This window comes from Falco rusticolus, chromosome 1 (assembly GCF_015220075.1).
Source record: "Falco rusticolus isolate bFalRus1 chromosome 1, bFalRus1.pri, whole genome shotgun sequence".
Classification (NCBI taxonomy): domain Eukaryota; kingdom Metazoa; phylum Chordata; class Aves; order Falconiformes; family Falconidae; genus Falco; species Falco rusticolus.
Genome location: NC_051187.1, coordinates 48541854 through 48561741, shown reverse-complemented (window position 1 = coordinate 48561741; position 19888 = coordinate 48541854). Strand labels below are relative to the sequence as shown.

The following is a 19888-nucleotide window of genomic DNA, read 5'->3' as shown; positions in this document are numbered from 1 at the left end:
ATCCCGCCGGCCACCGTCTCAGCACCTGAGGAGGAGGGGCAGGGCCAGCCGCCGGTACGCGCAGGGAGCCCAGCCCGCTCCCGGAGCCCCCAGGGCAGCGCAGCCCAGCCCGCCCCCGGCCCCCGCTCCCGGCGGGGCGCAGGCAGCGCCGCCCAGGCCGCTCCGCGGGCGCGGTTGTCCCCGGCCCCCGCGCCCGCCGCTCCCACGGCCGCGTTCCCAGCCCCCGCATGCCCCGGCCACCCGCAGTCCCGCCTCCGCCTCCGATTGGAGGAAAGCGTGGCGACGGCGACCCCCATTGGATACTGGAGTGGCGGCCGCGCTCGCCATTGGCTGTCGGTGGATGCTACTCGGGCGGTGGCGGCTGGGGGAGGTGGTGAGGCAACCGGGACCCATCTGCTGCTCCGCGGCGGCGGCGGCATCATGGTGAGCTCCGCCGGGCCGCCCTCCCTACACGGGGGAGCGGGGCTGATGGAGGGCGTCTGGTCCGGGCCGGGCTGGCCGGGTCCGGGTCCGGGTCCATGGAGGGAGGGAAGGGAAGGGGCTGAACCCGCTTAGGCAGAGGGAGCCCTAAGGGGAGCCGGGTCCCGGCCCGCTGGTTTGGGGGGAGATGGGGGAGGTGTGAGGCGACGGTTGCTCCCGCCGGGGTGAGCGGCACCGGGGTGAGAGCGGGGCGGTGGGGAGGCGTGGGGTGCTGTGGGGCGGTGGAAGGGGCTCCCCCGCCCGGTGCCTGACCGTGCCGCCGCCGCGCCCTGCCCGCAGTACGGCTTCGTCAATCACGCCCTGGAGCTGCTCGTCATCCGCAACTACGGCCCCGCCGTCTGGGAGGACATCAAGTAAGTGCGTGTGCCTGTGCGTGTCCCTCCGCGGGGCCGGGGGCCGCCGCCTGCGGGGACCGGGCAGGGCGGGCACAGCCTGGCGCGCCCCGATGGCCGCCGCGGGGCCGCCCGGCATGTGTAGCCGTGGCTGGTGGCAGCGGTCTGCGGGAGGCGGCTCTCGGCCGGGGCACGGCCCTTACCACGGCCCTTACCACGGCCCTCCCCGCCTTTCGTCCCGCACGGGGCCTGTCACGCCGCAGAGAGCCGCCTTGCTCGCTCTCACCGATTCCCGGAGCTGCAGCGGGGGTGGCATCCGTCCCTGCGGCCCCCTCCGTTATACAGCGTGTGCGGCAGAAATCATCTGCAGGCAAAACGTCCCAGAAACCAGGGGAGCCCTTCCTTGGGCCAGACCACCAGGTGAACCATGCGACAGTTCACTCTCTGTGCGCTCCTGAGGAACTGCAATACAGTTTTTACCTAGTAAACTGTCTAAAATGAGTGTAAGGTCTTGGTAATGTACGCAGCTTGCAATTAAAAGTCACGGCTATAGAGAGATGCGTATAAGAATGATTTTGGGCTGTTGAACCTGACTTCTTGTGTCCAGCCCTTGCTTGTCTGGCAGTATAACATTTTTCCAAGGAGATGACTGTCTTCACTTTAAACTGATTAATTGTGAGATAGCACAAAAAGTTTGAAATGGGTAGTGCAAACAATATTCTATTTACCATAAATATGGTGGGTTGGATACTTGGGCAGAACTACAAGAAATATATTTTAAAAGCCATAAATGCTTACAGAGTTGTAAGCTTACTTTGTAGGGCTTTGTGTAACTATGTAGTCAGAAGAAAGGGTTTAATATAATCTCTTGATATTGTATGTTTTAAGGGAGAACTGTATTATCCAGTTTGGAGAAGGTAGTCATCTTTCAGTGGGATGCCTTCTTTTACACTACTCTCCCATTTATTTTGGGCCAATTTTAATATGTCACTATAGCTGTCTTGCCATTGTCCTAATACAGTTTTTGGAGTTAAAGGACTTCACTTGACAGTGAAATTTTTGTGACCGTGACAGTTTTTTTCATTAATCCATTCATTGAAAATGTGGTAATCTTACACAGTACCGTGAAATCAGAGAATCATGGAAACATTGGTAGGAAGGGACCTCTGGAGGTCATCTAGTCCAGTCTTTGTTCTAACCAGGTTACCAGCACTAGATCAAGGTTCAGCTGTGACTTTTGTCTAGCTGAGTCTTTAAAATCACCAGAGACGGAGAGTCCACAGTTCTGGTTCAACAGACATTCACTGTTCCAGTGATTCCTGACAGTTACTTTATAAATTATGCTTTGCAAATGCAGTTCTGTGGATTGCATAGGTGAGTCTTCAGTGAATGCCACATAGTTTTGTACCGTAAGTTGTGAGTTATACAAGTTTATTTTTCTTACATACCTTATTTAAACACATTGGTCATTTTCCATGAAAATTATAATAAAATATATATATGAATATAATACAGAATGTTCACTCTTTCCTGGTGTGCCAACCCTTACCAAGTTGTCTTTGAGTATTATGGTCCGTTTTTGTCCAGATTACCCACTTAACAGAATTTCTATTTAAGATTAATCCATCTGAGAAGATACAAAGTTTCTTCTAGTACACAATCATACTGCAGACAGTGAGAACCCGGCCATAATCCCTGATGCATCCTATCTCTTAAGATTTGATGCACACCTATTAGTATACTGAAGGTAACTAAAACCGATGAGGAGTATTACTCATTTAACATTTTTGGGAAATTAATGGAAAGATACAAAATACTTTGCTAAGGTCAGCTGTGAAGCTTCAAGAAGCTGCTACATCCTGTTTCTGTTTCTCAGCTGAGAGACATTTCTTTCTTGTAGTAGCCCAACAGCTAGGCTCTGCTACTAATTCACAGAGAAGATGGCTTTCTGAAAGGATACTACCACACCACCACCCAAGAGTGGAAGAAGAGGGGAACATGATCTGCAAGAAAGAGCCAAAATGTACGCAACAGCTGCCATAGCTCCTTATGCAAAAAGTGTTTGCAACAGGGTATTTATTCAGCAGGATTTTTCTTTAAAAGTAGCATATTATAGAGTTTAGAAACCAGCAAACAAACTCCTGTATATCTCAGTGGAACATAGATATAGTGGTGCTGATTTAGGAGTTGCTACAGGGTCAACTGAGAGCCACTAAATGCTTATTCTTTTTGGTACTTTTAAGTTCCTATGGTGCACCTACAGAGATATGGAAGAGGTTAGATATTTTACCTTATGTAAGCAAATACAGACTTCTTTCGAAGGCTTTGTTAGAACTGTTAATCGTTTAGGAAAACATGGGAAGATACAGACCAGTGTTGTGGCATGGTGGGTTGAATCAGTTGAATCACCCATGATTGTTTTGGAGGAGTAATTGTTGAAGTCAACAGTCTTTGGCTGTTTAAAAAAAAGTGAGAGGCGCTTTGCACTGTGTGGTTGAATTTGCAACAACTTAAGCATTTCTGTGAAGCAGGAAAGCCTCTGCTTTGGTTTTTTTTTTTGCATGTTGAGATGATCACATACAGCTGTTCTGTTCTCCCTGAAGTCATTGCAGAAGATGTAAATCAGCATTGCAGACCTCTGGATTGTGATTGCTGAGTGATTCCCAAATGCTAGTGGCTGAACTTGGAGTTAATGTTTATAGAAGTGAAAAGAAAACATAGAACTGAATAATCCAAAATAATGAAACCAGGTCATTCTTCAAAAAAGTATGTTCAGAAAAGTTAAATACTGAACTGAAAGGGTATGCTTCATTTGCAGCATGAAGACTCTTGTCTTCTCTGGCTTCTTCAGTCAAAAGTGACACTGTGTGAAATTCTTAAATACAGAATTTGAGAGACCAGATAGTTGAATTTTATACTTTTATGAGAGTGGTGTTTTCATTGCCATCACTTACTCTTACCTGAGTCAGGGTGATGATTTCAAGTATCTGTTTCTGCTATTTCATTCATTTTTCAACATTCTTGTGAAAATCCGATCTATCTGAAAAATATACATACTGATTTTGTTTTCAAATGTCCCAGAGTGGTATTCTGGGAAAGTTAGACGCCATGGTTTTTTCATCAATTTTTAAAACAGAATGTAACTAAACAACAGACTTCTTTTTTACACATCAGGCAACCTTTACAATGAGGCACTAAGCTCATGGAAAAATTAAAGTATGTACTTTGAAATTTTACTGAATATAATTTTTGTCAGCTCGATGGAAATACGTCTTCGTTTTCCTGAAGAACTAGAATTAAAGTGCTTAAAACCTAAACAGTTCAAGGCCATGTATTTCTGAAACAACACTGTTGATCCCAAATAGGCTGCATTCAAAATAAGGTGAAGAAAGCTGGCATACGAGTGGTGAAAAGTAATCTTGATTTATGGAGCCTTTATTAATTTTCTCAGCCATAAATTCCCCAAAATTTGTTTCTTTTAGGTAGTATGCATGGAATTACTGTCTATGTACCTGTCCAAAACAAGAGAGACTACCCACATTTAAAAAAAAAAAAGAAAAATCCAAGACTTATGAAGTTCTGTCTTCTCTGGTGTGTTTTTGTGGTGAGCATATTTAAATAGGTGTGTGCTTACGTATTTTCAAAAGGGACTTCTATCATGATAAAATCTGAGCTCTTCTGCAACAGGTGTCACACTTGGCTGAGCTGAACAGCCAATATATGTGAAAATCTGAGCACTCCATTCAGCAGCTTGAAAAGTTTAATTCTGTAACGAATGTTAACAAGGATGTCTTCTTGAAACATCTCCAGGATAATATTTGGGAGCTAGAGCAATGTTGTCAGCAGGAAGTATGTAAATAGTCATTTATCCTCTCTTTCCCAACAGTATCCCTCTGTGTTTGATTAAATGAATACAGGGTTTTCCCATGGGCTCCTAAATCTGAATTTAGGCCAGGATAGATGTTCAAACTGTGGCACTTTCAAATAAATTGCCAAGAAAAGGAATGAGATCTCAAATATTTCATTAAGAAATGCATTAAAATGCTTCATTGCAAGACTGTAGAATAAATTAGTATTTTTCCCACAGAGGTATGTGAAAGATAAAATTTTGGGAAATGAAATGGCAGTCAGTCAACTGCAGTCTTCATCTTCCTTCTGTTTCTATGGTAGATGTTCCCACAAGAACATGCGTAGCCTGATGAGCATGGGCAAACTAGAACAGGAATTCTGTGTTTGCAAAAAGTAACTATCTGGAGGTCAAACTACTTTTTAATTGATTCTAGAAAATAATATCTGTGTCGAAACTTGCACAGTAGCAAAACAGGCATTTTGTGCCTCAAGACCCATGTATCCTTTGCTGGCTGTACATTAGCGTGGATGCAGAAAGCAAGTAATTGTCTTTGTTTTCCTGGTGCTCAATGCTTAGTGTAGAATTAAGGCATCACCCTGCCTTTGCCCTTTATTTGTCCTGCTTTTGTGGGTTAAAGCTGGCACGTACTGTCCACACAGGCTCTTAAATGTCAAGAATCCAGGGAGCCTGCAGGGTAGCACAAACGTTACATGGCCCCAATGCTCTCGAAGTGCACACAAAGGAGGAGTGAAAGTCAATTGCTAGTCCTATGTGGAAGGAAATTATTGTTGTTCTCCCCCAGACTTTACACATTCTCACCTACCAAGGCCTCAGGCTAGTTGAGTGATCAGAATTTGTTTTCTGTAACTGTACTGTTAGGGTTAAAATGGTGAAACCCTGAGGGTTGAGAAATTATTCTGGTGCAATATAAGGGGAAGGCTTCTCTCCTCAGTTTCAAATTGGGTTTGACTTAAGTGGTAGAGAACACTCTACAATTTGCGGGAGTGAAATGAACTGCAGGGCTATCGTTTGCTTTAACAAAACTAAACAGACACAAACTACTGCATCATATCGGTAGAAGTTAACGTAGGTCAGACTTTAGATACTCAGTGAGGCTTTTGCAGTAAAATGTAGATGATCTAAGAATACCTGTTTGTTGGGTAACTTTTCAAAGGCACTCGTGTTGTTGCGGGTTGTCTAGTTAAGTCAGGAGAGGTAGATGCTTTTATTCATTTATGCATTTAATGATGTCCTCCACTGATTTTCACTAGAATTTGGATACTTAGGAACTCACTGACAGGATATGATGTTCTGATTAATTTTATTTGCAGTTATATTCCAAAGTAGTAAATAATATAAAATCAAATAATAGCAAATGTACTCAACTCTGCCTTTAAGAATATATATTACAGTTTTTTTTACAGGGGAAATAACTCCATTTTTAAAAAATGTGCATTGTTTCCTGGGACTTTCTTGATAGTAAAACCTGCTCATTGTTATGCTTCTTAAACAAAGCAAGTAATAAAAACCATTTTGTAGCAGAATAAAGGTACTAGCTTGACTTACTGTGTCTGAATAACAAGTACAGAATGTCATCTTGTCAAAAATCTATTTTTCTTCTTACTAATATGGCAAAACACAATTTACTTTTGATGACAGATCCTATAAAATCAAGGTTTTGGCCTATTACTGTTGCTTAGGACAATGTTTAGAAATAATAACAATTCATACTGTAGTATAGTTTGCCTTTTCAGAAACTTAGAAAAATATGCACAAAAGCTGTAATAAAAGACTATTGTTACACTTGCAACAGTAAACTCTTAAGAGGTGTTGGAATTCAGATAATGTGTAGGTCTGATGTTGGTGGCATGTAAAGTCCATGGAAGGTGGGTTTCGAGCACAAGAAGTGCTGAGTACCTTGAAAAAACAGGTCCACCTGTCTCAAAGCAAGCACCCAAAATCAATGAAACCTGTTTGATCTGTGGTAGTCTTGCCACTTTGAATGGAAATGGTATAACTGGCCTCATGACCTTGTTAGAGAGCTAATTAATGGTTGTGCATGCAAATAATATAGGGATCAATTCCACAGGAAGTCTTGCTAGAAAGGAATAATTCTGTCTTCAGAGCTGGATTGGAAACCTGTGTTGTAAATCAAGCCTGAGGTTATATATCAATGAACGGGATAAAATAAAATATGCAATAATTGTGCATTAAGTGAGTAGGATCTGGCCTCAGTACTGAAATAATCGGTAGCCTGGAGGAAAAGGAACAAGTTCTGTGGGCTCATGGGGGTGACTGCCAGGTTGTGTCATTCAGCCTTGGGGGGAGGCAGGGGAACATGGCTTGGAGCAGACTTCACTGATGTTGTTACAAGCGGTACCGAAGTCCATCTTTCATGCTTTCACAAAGCAACAAAAATCCCTCGTCAAATGCTTGTGGCTCTTTATGAGACACTAATTTTATTTCTTCATAATCATTCTGGAAAATGGCATGTTTTCTAAGTTTTCAGTTGACCTTAGCTTCTATATATAGGACAACCCTTTACAAAGCATGTAAACCAGTATCATAGTCTATGCCAATCTGTCTACAGTATTAAAAGTGTCACTTCTGCTGGGAGAGAAGATGGATAATCATCAGCTTAGAATGTAATGTTTTTGGAGAAATTATATTTGTATATGTAGATACATATGCATATAAATATTTATGTGTACATGTGTGTGTGCGCCTGTGTGTACGCATGTTATATCTACGTAACCACAATGTGGCCTGGGCAATAAAAATGCAGACTGAACAGGAGATAAGAATCAAAGATCTGTACAAAATGTGAGATCTGGGATTTCGGTTAGTTATCAAGTGTAGCTGAAGTGAGAGAAAAGCTTTCCAGTTATTTGTGGTATGTTTCAACAAGGTCTGAGTTGCAAGGGAACCTTGGTGCCAGACTCCTTTTACACATCTAAGTGTAGGCTTGGACATGCTAGGACTTCAGGGGTCTTTGATCCTGTTAACATATTTGGGGTTTCTCCCATCAGTTTCCTGGCTCTCCTGTTCCTTTCTGACGTACTTCTTTTCTCAGGAACTGCAGAAAAGTCCAGGTGGCTAACAAGTGGCTTATGGATTTTACCACACAGGCACGTATAGCTGTGGATGGCAGTGGTGGAAATCAGTCCCATGTGAATTGTCTCTCCCACTTCACTGAACTGCTGTGAGCTTGCTCGGTATTGCCCTTTCCCAGCCCACAACTAATTTATTATAAAGAATGCTTGCTTTACAGTTCATCTAAAGTTACCGATTCTTTTGTGCTCAAAAATGTTGCAGACATACTGTGTTAATTATCTTAATTGTTTTCTCACCATGAACACTGACGAAAAACCAGATGATTCACTAGAGTTTTAGATTGGAAGTTCATACTTTTTTTGGGTTGTGTAGTACCCTGTTAATTGCAGTGGTCTGTGAAAAAACATGAAAATTGATTTTTCACTCTCTCCTTAGTACTGTGTGGGTTTACCTAGTGCTGAAGATGGAGTGTTCTGTTCAATCTATCTCATAACAGTTCTGAAAAAAATGCAGATTACTTATAAATAGATGTCAGAAAGAGACTTTGGAGAACCATTAGTACAGTATAACATCTAAATAATGAGTGTTTATCTAGCAACTGGAGTTAAGCAGGAACATTTGTTGTTGTTTATGTTTCTAAGTCCTTATTTCATATTATTCCAAAATTCGAAGCAGTATTTTTAAAGTTTTATTAAAACTGGTGCTGAATAGATGATTCTTCATGGGCCTGGAGGTTAATTTCACAAGACTTGTAGGGTCAGGACACTGCACTTCTGTTCCTTCAATTCCTCACAGTGGAGGGACCTGCTTGGAGGTCAGGAGTTTAAACTGTGTGGATGTCAAATTCTTTAATTTGTTTGGGAAAGACTTGGCTAAAAGGAAGTAGTGGCATGTTGTGAGACACGTTGTCAGTGTTATTGCAGTATCTCTCAGGTACTTTGCAGTTTTCCCAGAACCGGGAAGTGCTTTTAGACTTGCCAGGATACCAGGTGTTGTAAACATATCACTCACTCTTATAAATGAAACACTTTAAAGAATATTTTGTAAATACTGTTCCTTTTAGTCCACTTACGTAGAAGAAGTATTACGTATAATACTAGCTTTATATTTTTAATAATATTTTTAGTATTTTGAGTAGTAGCAAAGAACTTGTACGTTTGTTAACTGTATCTTCTAGGATTATCTTGTTATGAAAACTTACATTAAACACTCTCATATCCAGCCTGTGAAACTGGGAAATAGCTCAGAACTCTGAAGTCTATAAATACGCCTATTTACTTTACCCAGAACATCATTTTCCTGGACAGATTCCCATTTTTATTTAATCTTGTAACTTAATATAATTTATGTTTTTCCCAGCTGGGTGTTTTGAAATATCTCTGGCCCATCCACAACATCTAGAAGTCTTAGGTTGGTTTTTGTTTTTGTTTTTTTGTTTTTTTTTTTCCTTTTGGGAGGAGTGAGAAGAGCAGTTCAATATTTTTAATAATTTTTAGCAAAGCATCTTTGTGAAATACATGAAAAAAAGATGAGAAGTATTTTGAAAACACAAACCACCTGTGAATTTATATAAGGAGCAGTGAGTTTGCCATTTTAAAGAGATGCAAAGACAATGATTTTGGTTTCACTGATACCATCTTTAGTTCTGACAAATGTAATTCTGTTTAATAGTGTTACTCTTGGAACTGAATTAAACTTGACATGCTCCTATCAGTGAGATCAGAACCATGCTGGGTTCCTAAGTGCAGCAGTGTTATTTTGTTATTAGATTGTTTTGACTGGTCTCTTCAGTTTAACGAGCACTTTTTCCATCCATGGTACACCAAGAACAGTTAAGTACAATGGTGGCAAAAGTCCCAACAGAAACAATACCTGTCATGGAAGAAGTCCTAGAGGTGGTCTTGGAACTAGCTGTTGTTGTGGTGTGTTCAAGGTGACACACCCAGGGCATGCACTTCATACTGGAATTTTGATAGGAAGAGATCCAATTGTACTTTGGGGACACTAGATGGTCTGTTAAAGTGACACCAACAGGTTCTAAATAATAATGTTATATCACAGAGAAGCCTGTGCATCTTCAGGGTACAAAGTAATTGTTCCATGCAGTCTTGTACCATCTTTTTTTCCTGTTTATATCCATTACGTTTTGCAATATTTACCATGTGCTAAGTTCTGAAATGGGAAGGGTTCTTTTTCTGTAAGAATTTCTTTTTTTATTTTATTACAGCTTTATGATTTACTACAGAGACAGGATAGCAAGCACTGCTTCACAGGAATAAACAAGTTCAGACAGCAGCAGCCAACCTTCTTGATTCTGATTTATTCAAATTCCCTTTAAATGCTACAATCTGACTGCAAAATCCATGTTATGCAGATCGGGCTATATAAGTAAAACCAACCTGATGTGACATCTTGTTCAACTGTGTCTGTAAAATCTCTAAAGATGGTAGAGGAGGTCCTTACTACATCAAAATAGAGAAACTTTTTTCGTCTATATGAAATACAAATGTATGCGGTCTGTGGCTTAAAAATCTGCAGTGCAAGATGCATTTTGATTTTAAGAATGTTTTTTTGTCAGAATGTTTGTTCACACTTGATATTTCAGCCATCTCTGTGAATTATTAACATCACCTTTGAGCGTTAGTAGTGTGTTTTCGCATACTAAACTAGTTTCACAATGGGAAAGACTTTGAAAGGGCCCATTGTACACGTGTAGTATCACCTGTAACACTGTGCTGTGCTGGTAGACCAACAGCAGTCTGGGGGCTGCTAGCATGACTGATGGAGGAAAGTCCACTTAAATACTTGATCCTGCTTTGATCTACTCAATAGGAATTTTTCCATTGATTTCAAGGTCAAACCTGTATGTGAAAAATGGCCTCTATATAGCTGTGCTATTTTCCATTGTGCAATGGTTGAGGTTCTTTTTTTTCCCATGTAAACTTCCTCACATTAACCTGGATAATACAAACATTCCGGAGGAAAACAAAGGTATTTTAGAAAAGTCTGGGCTAGAGTCTTTGTTTCCCACAATTTGAATAGCTCTGTAATCATTCAGAATTAGAGTAAATAGAAAGGGCTGCCAGACCATAGCAGTTAGGACAGGCATAACATAGGATGTAAGTTTTGAACCACAAAATACCACATCCTGTATGCTGACAACAGGAGTCGGTTTAGGAGTCGGTTTGGGCAAGAGCATTAAAATCCTGGTTTTTAAAAAGTTTTAAATGTAAGCTTACTGGGGAGCAAAGTAAACCCTTCTTTTCTCTCTAGAAATGTGAATGAGACATAAATTGTAAATTCTGTTACGTTTGACTAAGTAGTTGTTTTGAAAGAAAGGCTGTACAAAAGTTAAAAGTTTGCTACTGTAGTGCTGTTCCTTCACTACAGAGCTAACTAGGGCTTGGAAGTTTGCCAGAGCTTGTTGCTTTTGGGTCATTTCCAGTCAAGCCCTTAAGAAAGTCACCAACATGTTATTGCTGTTAATACCTTTGTGATCAAACACTGTGGTCTGGAGAAAACATTAGAGCTATGCTGATTTACTGCCATAATTTTATTTGGTAAAAAACTGGGAATAAAGACTGCAGCAAAACATTTCAAGGGAAATGCCACAGTTTTTCATAAAGCTATGGATTATGAAGTTTTCCATGAAATATGGTTAGCCAGATGTAAATTCCTTGCATCTAAGGATGCCATGTTATATTGCAGTTCTAATCCCAGCTCGTGAACAGTCTCTCAACCAGGAGAGGGAAGGTGAGAACAGGTGTGGTTTTCTGGTCTTTTAAATTTCACATACTCAGGTTTGTAGCCATACCTTATTGTCCCACACCGGCAGGTTTGCTTTCATACGTGGTACTTGTAGATTATGGAGTTAAGAACAGCTATGTCACACCGGAGGAATTGCTGTTGATGGACAGCCAGCCAAGAGCAGCTCCACAAAGCTGACAAAGCAGCCTCACTTTTAGTATTAGTTGTAAATATTTTCATAGCACTCTCATGTATTTCTTCATATCAGCCTAGCTGTAGAACCTGTTCCTTCGTGTAAATGCCGGCAGCTTTGGTGGATCAGGTAGGTGTCAGCTAATGAGATGAGGAAACTGCAGCCATGAGGAAACAATTTAGAGACTGCCCATTCACCTGAATGAACGTTTCAATGACTTTGTCCTGTTTCCTAGACTGCTGGTGGTCATGACATGGTCAGCCGTTCTGGTGCTGACAGCAGTGATGCTATGCTCTCTGAAACAAGATTGTTAGAGGACTTGCCGTTTTGTAGACTTGCGGAAGGACAGGTGCCTCTGTAAACCCAGTTGTTTTCACATTGCATTGGCCATTTTGGATAAGCTCACAGCAGCATTTCGCCATCACGTTCAGTCTTAAGTCTATTGAAGTATTTCAGAGAGAAGGACTTTTGGATGGTTCTCACTGCTGCCAGATTACTGGGGGAGGCAGAAAGGCCTCAGAAGGTGCATCCCAGCTCCCTGGAGGCAGGGGACAGGCTTCAGCTGCCTGCACTGAACCGTCTGTCCTGTCCTCTGCCACTCTCTCTGGCTACACATTCTGTACACCCAGCAACTTCTGTGACCAGGGGATGAAGCAGAGAGGGAGATCCACCCAGAAAAAAAAAAAAAAACCCAGAAAACCGAGTATCTAACTGAATTATATTTCAGCTCAGCATCTAGCTGAACGGTTGGGATGGACCAACACAACAGAGCCTAGAGGTATGGGGATGGAGTTTTCCTGGAAAGGAAGAAGAGTGTTCTGGAATTTCAAGTGCAAGCTTTAAAAGTGCCTTTTACCTTTTGATGCAGGTTTAGATCAGACATTGTCATGGGATTTGCCATATTTGTAGGACAAGCAAAGAAATTTTTGTCCACATATTTTTGAGTGAGGAGTGTAATCCTCTGCACGAGTAAATATTTGAATTGACAAATTTTCTAGAAAAAAATTCCCCAAATAAGATTAGCTTTTGTTGGATTACATTTTTTTTAAAATATATTTTTCTCTGTCTCTACTAAAATAAAAATAACTAAAAGCTAGGACTACTTTGTGGTGGTGGTGTATTAGCCTGCAATACAAGCACTGGTTCCTTTTCCCGTACTGCTGGAATCCCCAGCAAGACTGCTAATACTGAGGAAGAGAAGCCTTAGAGCAGTGAGTTTCACCCCAAAAAATTTTATTCAGGGAATGCAATGTGACTGGTAATAGAACTATTTGTTGTCTAACTTTATCAATGAAGTTATTTTAATGGGAAATACATCATCAAGGCTACAGAGGACATGGTTACTAAGTGACCCAAAGGATCTAGAGAAAACTGGAGAAGAACAAAATAGCTACAATAATCTAAATGGAATAGGCATTGAAATAACCAGTGATGATTTTAAAAAGAGGTGGCTTAGAGAAACTGCAGGCATTGAAGAAAAACTTTGAGAAAGTAAACTAAAGACAAATTAAAAAAAAAAAAAAAAAAAAGGAAGCATGGCTTGGCACATAGAAGGAAACAGGAAAAGTTCCAGTCAATGTAGTTGGAAAGAAATGTAAGAAGTTTTGAAAGAGATACCAGCATCATCAAACTGGGTCAATTTTTAAGAGAAAACTCTCACACACACATATTGTATCTACTGGATTGTGCAAGTATGCAGTAGTTTTGAGGATGTTTGTTGCTTTTCCAGATGTTTGTGTTATCCTTGTGGTTTGGCTGAGAACAGAGACTAAAAGCACAGTGTGTATCAGAGATGTGGGAAAGTTTGTTCACGCTTTGCAAAGCTTCCTTCCAAACTGTATCTGACTTCCAGTTATGTATCATATTATGAGAATCAAATAACCGAGATGGTTTTCTTTTCTCATATTAATTTCAGTTCTTAAGAAATGTGGACTCTACCTTCTTGTTTCTCAGTGATCTCATATGCTTCAAGACGATGTTTCCCACTAATAACTCCAGCTCTCCTCCTAGTTAGGAAAAGAAGGAAAGAAGGAATTTGTGTTTTCAGGATTCAATGAGACTTGATATCCTGCAGGCTGATCTGGTCCTCTTCCCCAGCCATTCTCCAAAAGCTTCAGAAGTACTATTTTGGAGTATGAAAATATTTTGGAATATGAAAATAAATACCTCCATTAAGTTAATTAATTCTACATAAAGGGAACATCATTATGAATGAAAAACATTATGTAAGATGTTTAGTCTTACCTCCTCTGTAGCCTTGTCATATTACTTTAGGAAAATTGCTTAGCTTGTTTTTAGCTCATTATGCTCATTCTTAGATGGAGTATAAAAATGTATATTTCAAGTAGCAGTTACAAGACTTCATTAATTAATAAAAAAAGTACATATATTTTTTAAAAATAAAACCAATGTAGTATAATTTTTGGTCAGCAGTAAGAATGAGCAAGATTAAAGTAAGATTAAGAGGGGAAAAGAAATACGGTTTCCAGACTTCCATTTCATAAATGAACAGACTATCAAAGACTGATGTTTATTAATTAGAGAGTTAAATGACAATTTATTTTAGGTCAATAGAATACTACCATATGAGATTGCAATCAGGCCTTAGCAGCAGTACCATTTGCCATCTACCAGTTTTAAGATGAACAAGAGTACTCAATTCTCAGACCTCTCTCCCCTTTGAATAACTCGGAAGATGTTTGTTTGTATGGCTGGATAATTCTACTACACTTGTAAATGCTTGAATTGTTGTGCAGGCTTTATTTCTTATTTTTTATTATTTAATTTTTAAAATAAATTCTGCCTGCTCTAGAAAATTAGAATTTGATTTTTGGTCAAAGACTTCTGTTTTGATTGATGGTTGATCATGTTATGATGATGGAGCAAAGATTTTGATATAAAAGGGGATGTAGGATTTTACATAGTAGTTTTATAATCTACTTCTTATAGGTTTATAGTTTCTCTGATGACCATTAGAAATTTAGAGCAGTTAGAAATATTGGCTCTTAAACTGTGTTTGAACCTTATTTCAAGGAGCATTTCTATCCTACTCTGGTAAAAGCCCTTCATTGTCATGGTGCTAGTAAATAAGTTTTTAATCATGGTTCTTTTCCATTTGTACATTAGAAAAATAATTATTTCAGTCCTGAGTTGATGAATGTCTTGATTTGCATGACGTGCTTAGTTTTTTATACAGAACTGCCTCATTGTCTGTCTTGATATTTTTACTAATTCTAAGGCTTTTTCAGAAGAACAACTCCCTGTACTAATTTTTTTTTCTTGTGACATAAGAGGGTGTGATTCAGTCATTCTCGTTTAGGCTTTCCTACCTCTTTGCCTTTCTTTTGTCTTTCTGAGATGTTCTGCAGCATGGAGCTGTGTTTAGATGAAACAGTGTCTTTTCTTTTTAATGAGGTAGCTGTGACCCTTCACTTGCACAGGTGTTATTGATGCCATGATCATATTAGCTTTGCTGAGCCAATATACATTCTAAGCACGTAAGTTAGAGTATGAGTACCTACAAATGCCTCCCCTTTTGTCACTATTTCTGCAAAGCACATTGTCTCTGTAAAGAGTCATTGTAGGCTAGACTGCAGAAGGTGAATATAAAAAATGTTCTGAGAAAGGAGACTGCTCTTTTGCCAGATGAGGACTTCAACAAACAGAGCATGGCTTCATCAGGGACCATAGTGTGCCCCCCTGCACGTCCCCCTCTCTCTGCTGAAGGAGAACGTGCCAGGGGATGAGGAGCAAATACAGAATGTGACTTGCACTTGCAACAGGGCAGAGTCTGGGTTGTGTCCGTTGGGATGCTCTGTGCGCGGCAGCACCAGCAACACGGGGCAGTGGCCCTTTGGGGTCCTGGGGTCTGTCTGGCCGTGAAGGTGCTCCTTGTCCTTCTCCCAGGAGCTGGGACTCAGCCAGCACTGCAGCACCAGTGGCCTGGCTCCTGTGTTAAGCACATGGGGTAAAACAGGGAGGAAGGCACTTGTGGGCTCTCCCTAGTAACTCACTTGTGTCAAATGCAAGGCTTGGAAGGCACAACAGTTCATTGCCTAGGACTATCAACTTGTTTTCATCAGGAAAAAAAAAAATAGCTTACAGAGTTGTGCTGCCTTTTCCACAAGATGCTGACGACTTCAGCAGTTCAAGCTGAAGAGATAATAAATGGTCCTGAAAAGCAAAGGAGTAATTTTGTCTTGATTTTTTACTTACCACCAGTAGTAAGTATGTATGTGACATGTGAGAATTGTTTCCCGTAGTGAAGAAATGTGTATTTTTATTGTGCTTTAGCTAAATGGTGACACTTCAGTCATGAAGAACTGGTGTGCAATGCAAAAACAAGGCCTTAAATCCTAGCATCCTTTTATTTTCCTATCTACTGAACATGTGCAGAATTCTGAAAAAAGGATTTGATTAGGTACCTATATCTGGATTTTAGATTCCTCTTTGAAGATATGTGCAATGGTTGTTAAAAGCATGCCATGCCTTTTGTGGATTAAGTGTAATCAAAATTGGAAGGAATGAAAATACTTGCTTAAAAAGTGTTTAAAGAGCCCATCTTGGCCTTGGATATTCCCCTGTTTTAAAATGCAACTTCTTTCTTTATTAGTACAGCAACTTCTTCGGGAGGTTTCTTTGTGTACTGAAAAAATATGTTTATTTTCTCACAGCTAATTATTATTTTCAGAACACACATGGTCTGAAATATTTGCATTGTACCTTAGTATGACTCTAAGATATGGAACAGATTTATTTCTAATTTTCTTAAATAACTTCTTAAAGATAGAACCTACAAACTTATTGTATTTAAATATTTAAAAGACTAGTACCAAGCAAGGTATATGAATTTATCAATATCGTGCTTCTCCCTCAACCAAGAAGATTTTATTCTATTTCCTTTTTAGGAAGGAGGCACAGCTGGATGAAGAAGGACAGTTTCTGGTCAGAATAATTTATGATGACTCCAAAACCTATGATCTGGTTGCAGCTGCAAGCAAGGTCCTTAGTAAGTAATACAGGTCCATTGATCACAAAAAGGATAATCCCCCCCCCCCAAAAAATCTGTGTAGAGAGAGAAAGAGGATATAGCACAGAGGAAGTGAAAACAAGGTATTGATCAAAGAGAGAATTTTTAAAAAATCTCAGAAGAAAGATTTTTTTGTTCTTTATCTATGATATTTTTATTCCTTTTATTCCTTGAAGTGATTTTTATTACTTCCAAAGTATTCCATGTCATGGGTGCATAGAGCATGGTCAGTGTTACAAGCAGGCATGAAATAACAATATATACTGCCTTGCCGGTACACCCAGGTTTCAACCACTGCTGCAAGAGCAGCCCATGGATGAGTCCTTGACCTCTTTGCTGACCAAGCATGCCGAGCTACAGAAATGTTTGTGGCATGGGCACATCTCATTCACATCAGCCATTGATCTGGGTTGCATTCATTGTCAATCAGTGCAGCTCTGGTCTGGAATTTAAAAGGTAGAATTATACCTATCAGCGTGATTTTATCTGCAGACCCAAGTGTGGTATGAATTTGTTCTGAATCAGTAATTAGCCAAGAACCCATAAGACTATGATGACTATAGTAATGTTGATTTGAAGCAGCAGATGTAGCTTCATGCTATTGTAAACCAGAAGTGACTTCCCTGAGGTCAGCACTACTAACGACCAAGTTCCTTTCTTTTCAGGTAGTGAGTAATTTCTTACCTGTATGAAAATCTGAAATGCTATACATGCGTAAAATGCACAATGCAGCAAGGTCATAATGGTAATTGGTAAATCCTAATGAAATTCATGTATTGAATACTTACAATTTGCTGTGTGGACCCTGAATCTTGCTTTTCTCATATTCTTGACCTACTGGATCTGGGTAGGGTTTAGGTAACTGTCTTTCTCGTTTATGAATACGAGACTAAAATAGTAAGCAAAGTGCGTCAAATGCAGTTTGGACTGAATCATATTTTCCTGTTTTAACTAGATCTGAATGCCGGGGAAATTCTTCAAATGTTTGGAAAGATGTTTTTTGTGTTTTGTCAAGAATCGGGTTATGATACAATTCTACGTGTCTTGGGCTCAAATGTCAGAGAATTTTTGCAGGTAAGAATTTTGTGCTGAATTATTTCAGATACCAGACAGAATTTACGGTCTAGTCAACAGATTAGATTGAGATTTGGAGATATAGGTTGTACTGTATAATCTCCCAGTTATTTGTGGAGAGTTGTCTGGAAACTTTCTTCCTTGGTATTTGTATTCTATCGAGCTTTCCACTGCTCAGCAGTTCTGGCATTGTTGCTCTCTTTCCCTCTCAGTTCATATATTATTCAGTAGAGTAATAATTTCCCCTTGTCAAACATCCTTGACTCTTCAATTTCATAAATAAGGATTGAGAAGGCAGGTAACCTGGGGTTGCAGAGGTATTCATAAATCTGAAATGTCCTTTGAAATTCCAAAGAGAAGTTTTGAACAGGAGTTCAACAGCGTAACAAAAGTATGGAGTACAAGAGACATGAAAAAACCCATCAGTTCAAATTGTCTGCATGTGTTAGAGTAAAAAGATTTACCTTGTTTATACTAACAGAAAATGTGGTCTTCAGATTTGTAGGGTATTTCTTCTCATAAGTTATCTTTGACTTATATATACTGGTTAATTCTAATTGTATGTTATGTACAGAGCTGGGACTCATACACAGCTTGTCCCTAAGACATTATCCTTCATTCATGAGCTGAGGGTGGGATAGAACAGCAGCGTTTAAGTCAACTTCTTTGCTTTCCTGACTGCAGAACTGTGTGATACTGCACTGTGAAACAAAACAATATGAAAACAATTTTTCAATAGCATGGAAGAAACATAGTGACTTCTTTAAAGTGTGGTTTCGAAGTGTAGAAAAAATGGGCTTTCCTTTTTTGTCACTTGAAAATTTGTCACTTCAAAAACCACCTTGGATTTAAGATTTGTGATATATATCACTCTTGGAGAGAACTGTGTGCTGTAATAAGCTTAAAAGCACTGAACTGATCAAGATTTCACGGAAGATTGCCCAAAAGCTGAGTGTCATATCTTTATTGATTTTTCACTGGAAATTGAGTAGCCTCTTGTCATCTGTTTCCTTAAAATCTCTCCAGCAGTAGTAAGTGAAAAGAGCAGAGTGTATCGTTTGCTGGATAATTAGAATATTGACTTCTGTGTTTCACTACCTGCCCCAAAACCTGGATTATTCCAGAGCATCTCAGATATGGTCAGCCCAGACTTTTTGTACAAATCCCATGGACTGCAATTGCTGGGCAGACACCGGCGGTATGTATATGCTCCAACATGTGCATACCATGAGTGATCTGTTTACTGTTGTCTGTCTATGGGATGTGACATCCTTTAAATTTCATAGCTTCATTCACAGGCTGTCCTCAAAGCAAGCCTTCAGGTAAAGGTAATTTTTAAAGATGACTCGTACTGAAGTTGTGGTTAGGGTTGAGCAAAAATAGGGGAGGAGGAAAAAAAAAGTGTAGCTGGCCCGTTGCTTCATCACTTTGGGTACACGTGGATGGGCCAGTGCTTCCCTATTCCTTTCCCTCATGCCCTTTTACATATAGTATACTTCTCTTTCCATTCCTTACCATGTGTGATGATTAAAAGACTGGACACGTTAGTAGGGCACACCAACCATCTATAAAAGTGTAAACAGCTTTCATTTATATTCTTCTAATGACAGTATTTTAAGCTGCTTTGTTTGAATTTCGGTGTTAACAGATGACATTGGCTATTATACACTTCTGCAGATTTTAACAGGACTAATGTATGAGTAGCCATGCCAGAATTGTACTTTTTAGCTTTTTATTATGATGGAAAATCAACATTATCCATGATTTATTATTTTTGGATCTTCCAGCAGTTGGATTAGGTCAGGAACTGATTTATATACCTATTACAAAAATAGGTGCAGATTTGGTTTAATGTACTAAACTTTTTTCAGATTCTTAAAATACATAAGAGGCACTTCTTCAAATCTGTACTGAGTCCAGGATATACGAAATAATTGAGGGCTGCAGCTTTTTAAAGCATATGAAAATAAATCTCATTTATATTCTGTTTCCTGTGACATCTCAGAGAGAGTTTAGTTTATTCGTAGATGAAACACAGGTATTTCAAGCTTCATGAAACAGGAAAAAGATCCTGCAACTTAATCTAATGTTTATACTTTCTGTGAAAAAGAGGCCTGGATAAATGGCAA

The 19888-nt window shown here is 39.8% G+C and overlaps 1 protein-coding gene across 2 annotated transcripts in view; it reads left to right on the top strand.

Moving 5' to 3' along the window:
- The first annotated feature begins 340 nt into the window (after positions 1-340).
- GUCY1B1 (guanylate cyclase 1 soluble subunit beta 1) overlaps positions 341-19888 on the top strand; it is a 43497-nt gene continuing 23949 nt past the window's right edge. Inside the window, exons 1-4 of one of the 2 annotated variants that reach the window (XM_037378125.1) lie at positions 356-423; positions 760-833; positions 16564-16664; positions 17641-17759. In XM_037378125.1, the coding sequence (XP_037234022.1) occupies positions 421-423; positions 760-833; positions 16564-16664; positions 17641-17759 (297 nt within the window). In that variant the 5' untranslated portion in view covers positions 356-420. Of the gene's footprint in view, positions 424-759; positions 834-16563; positions 16665-17640; positions 17760-19888 lie in introns of both variants that reach the window. The other variant, XM_037378115.1, reaches the window with a different exon arrangement.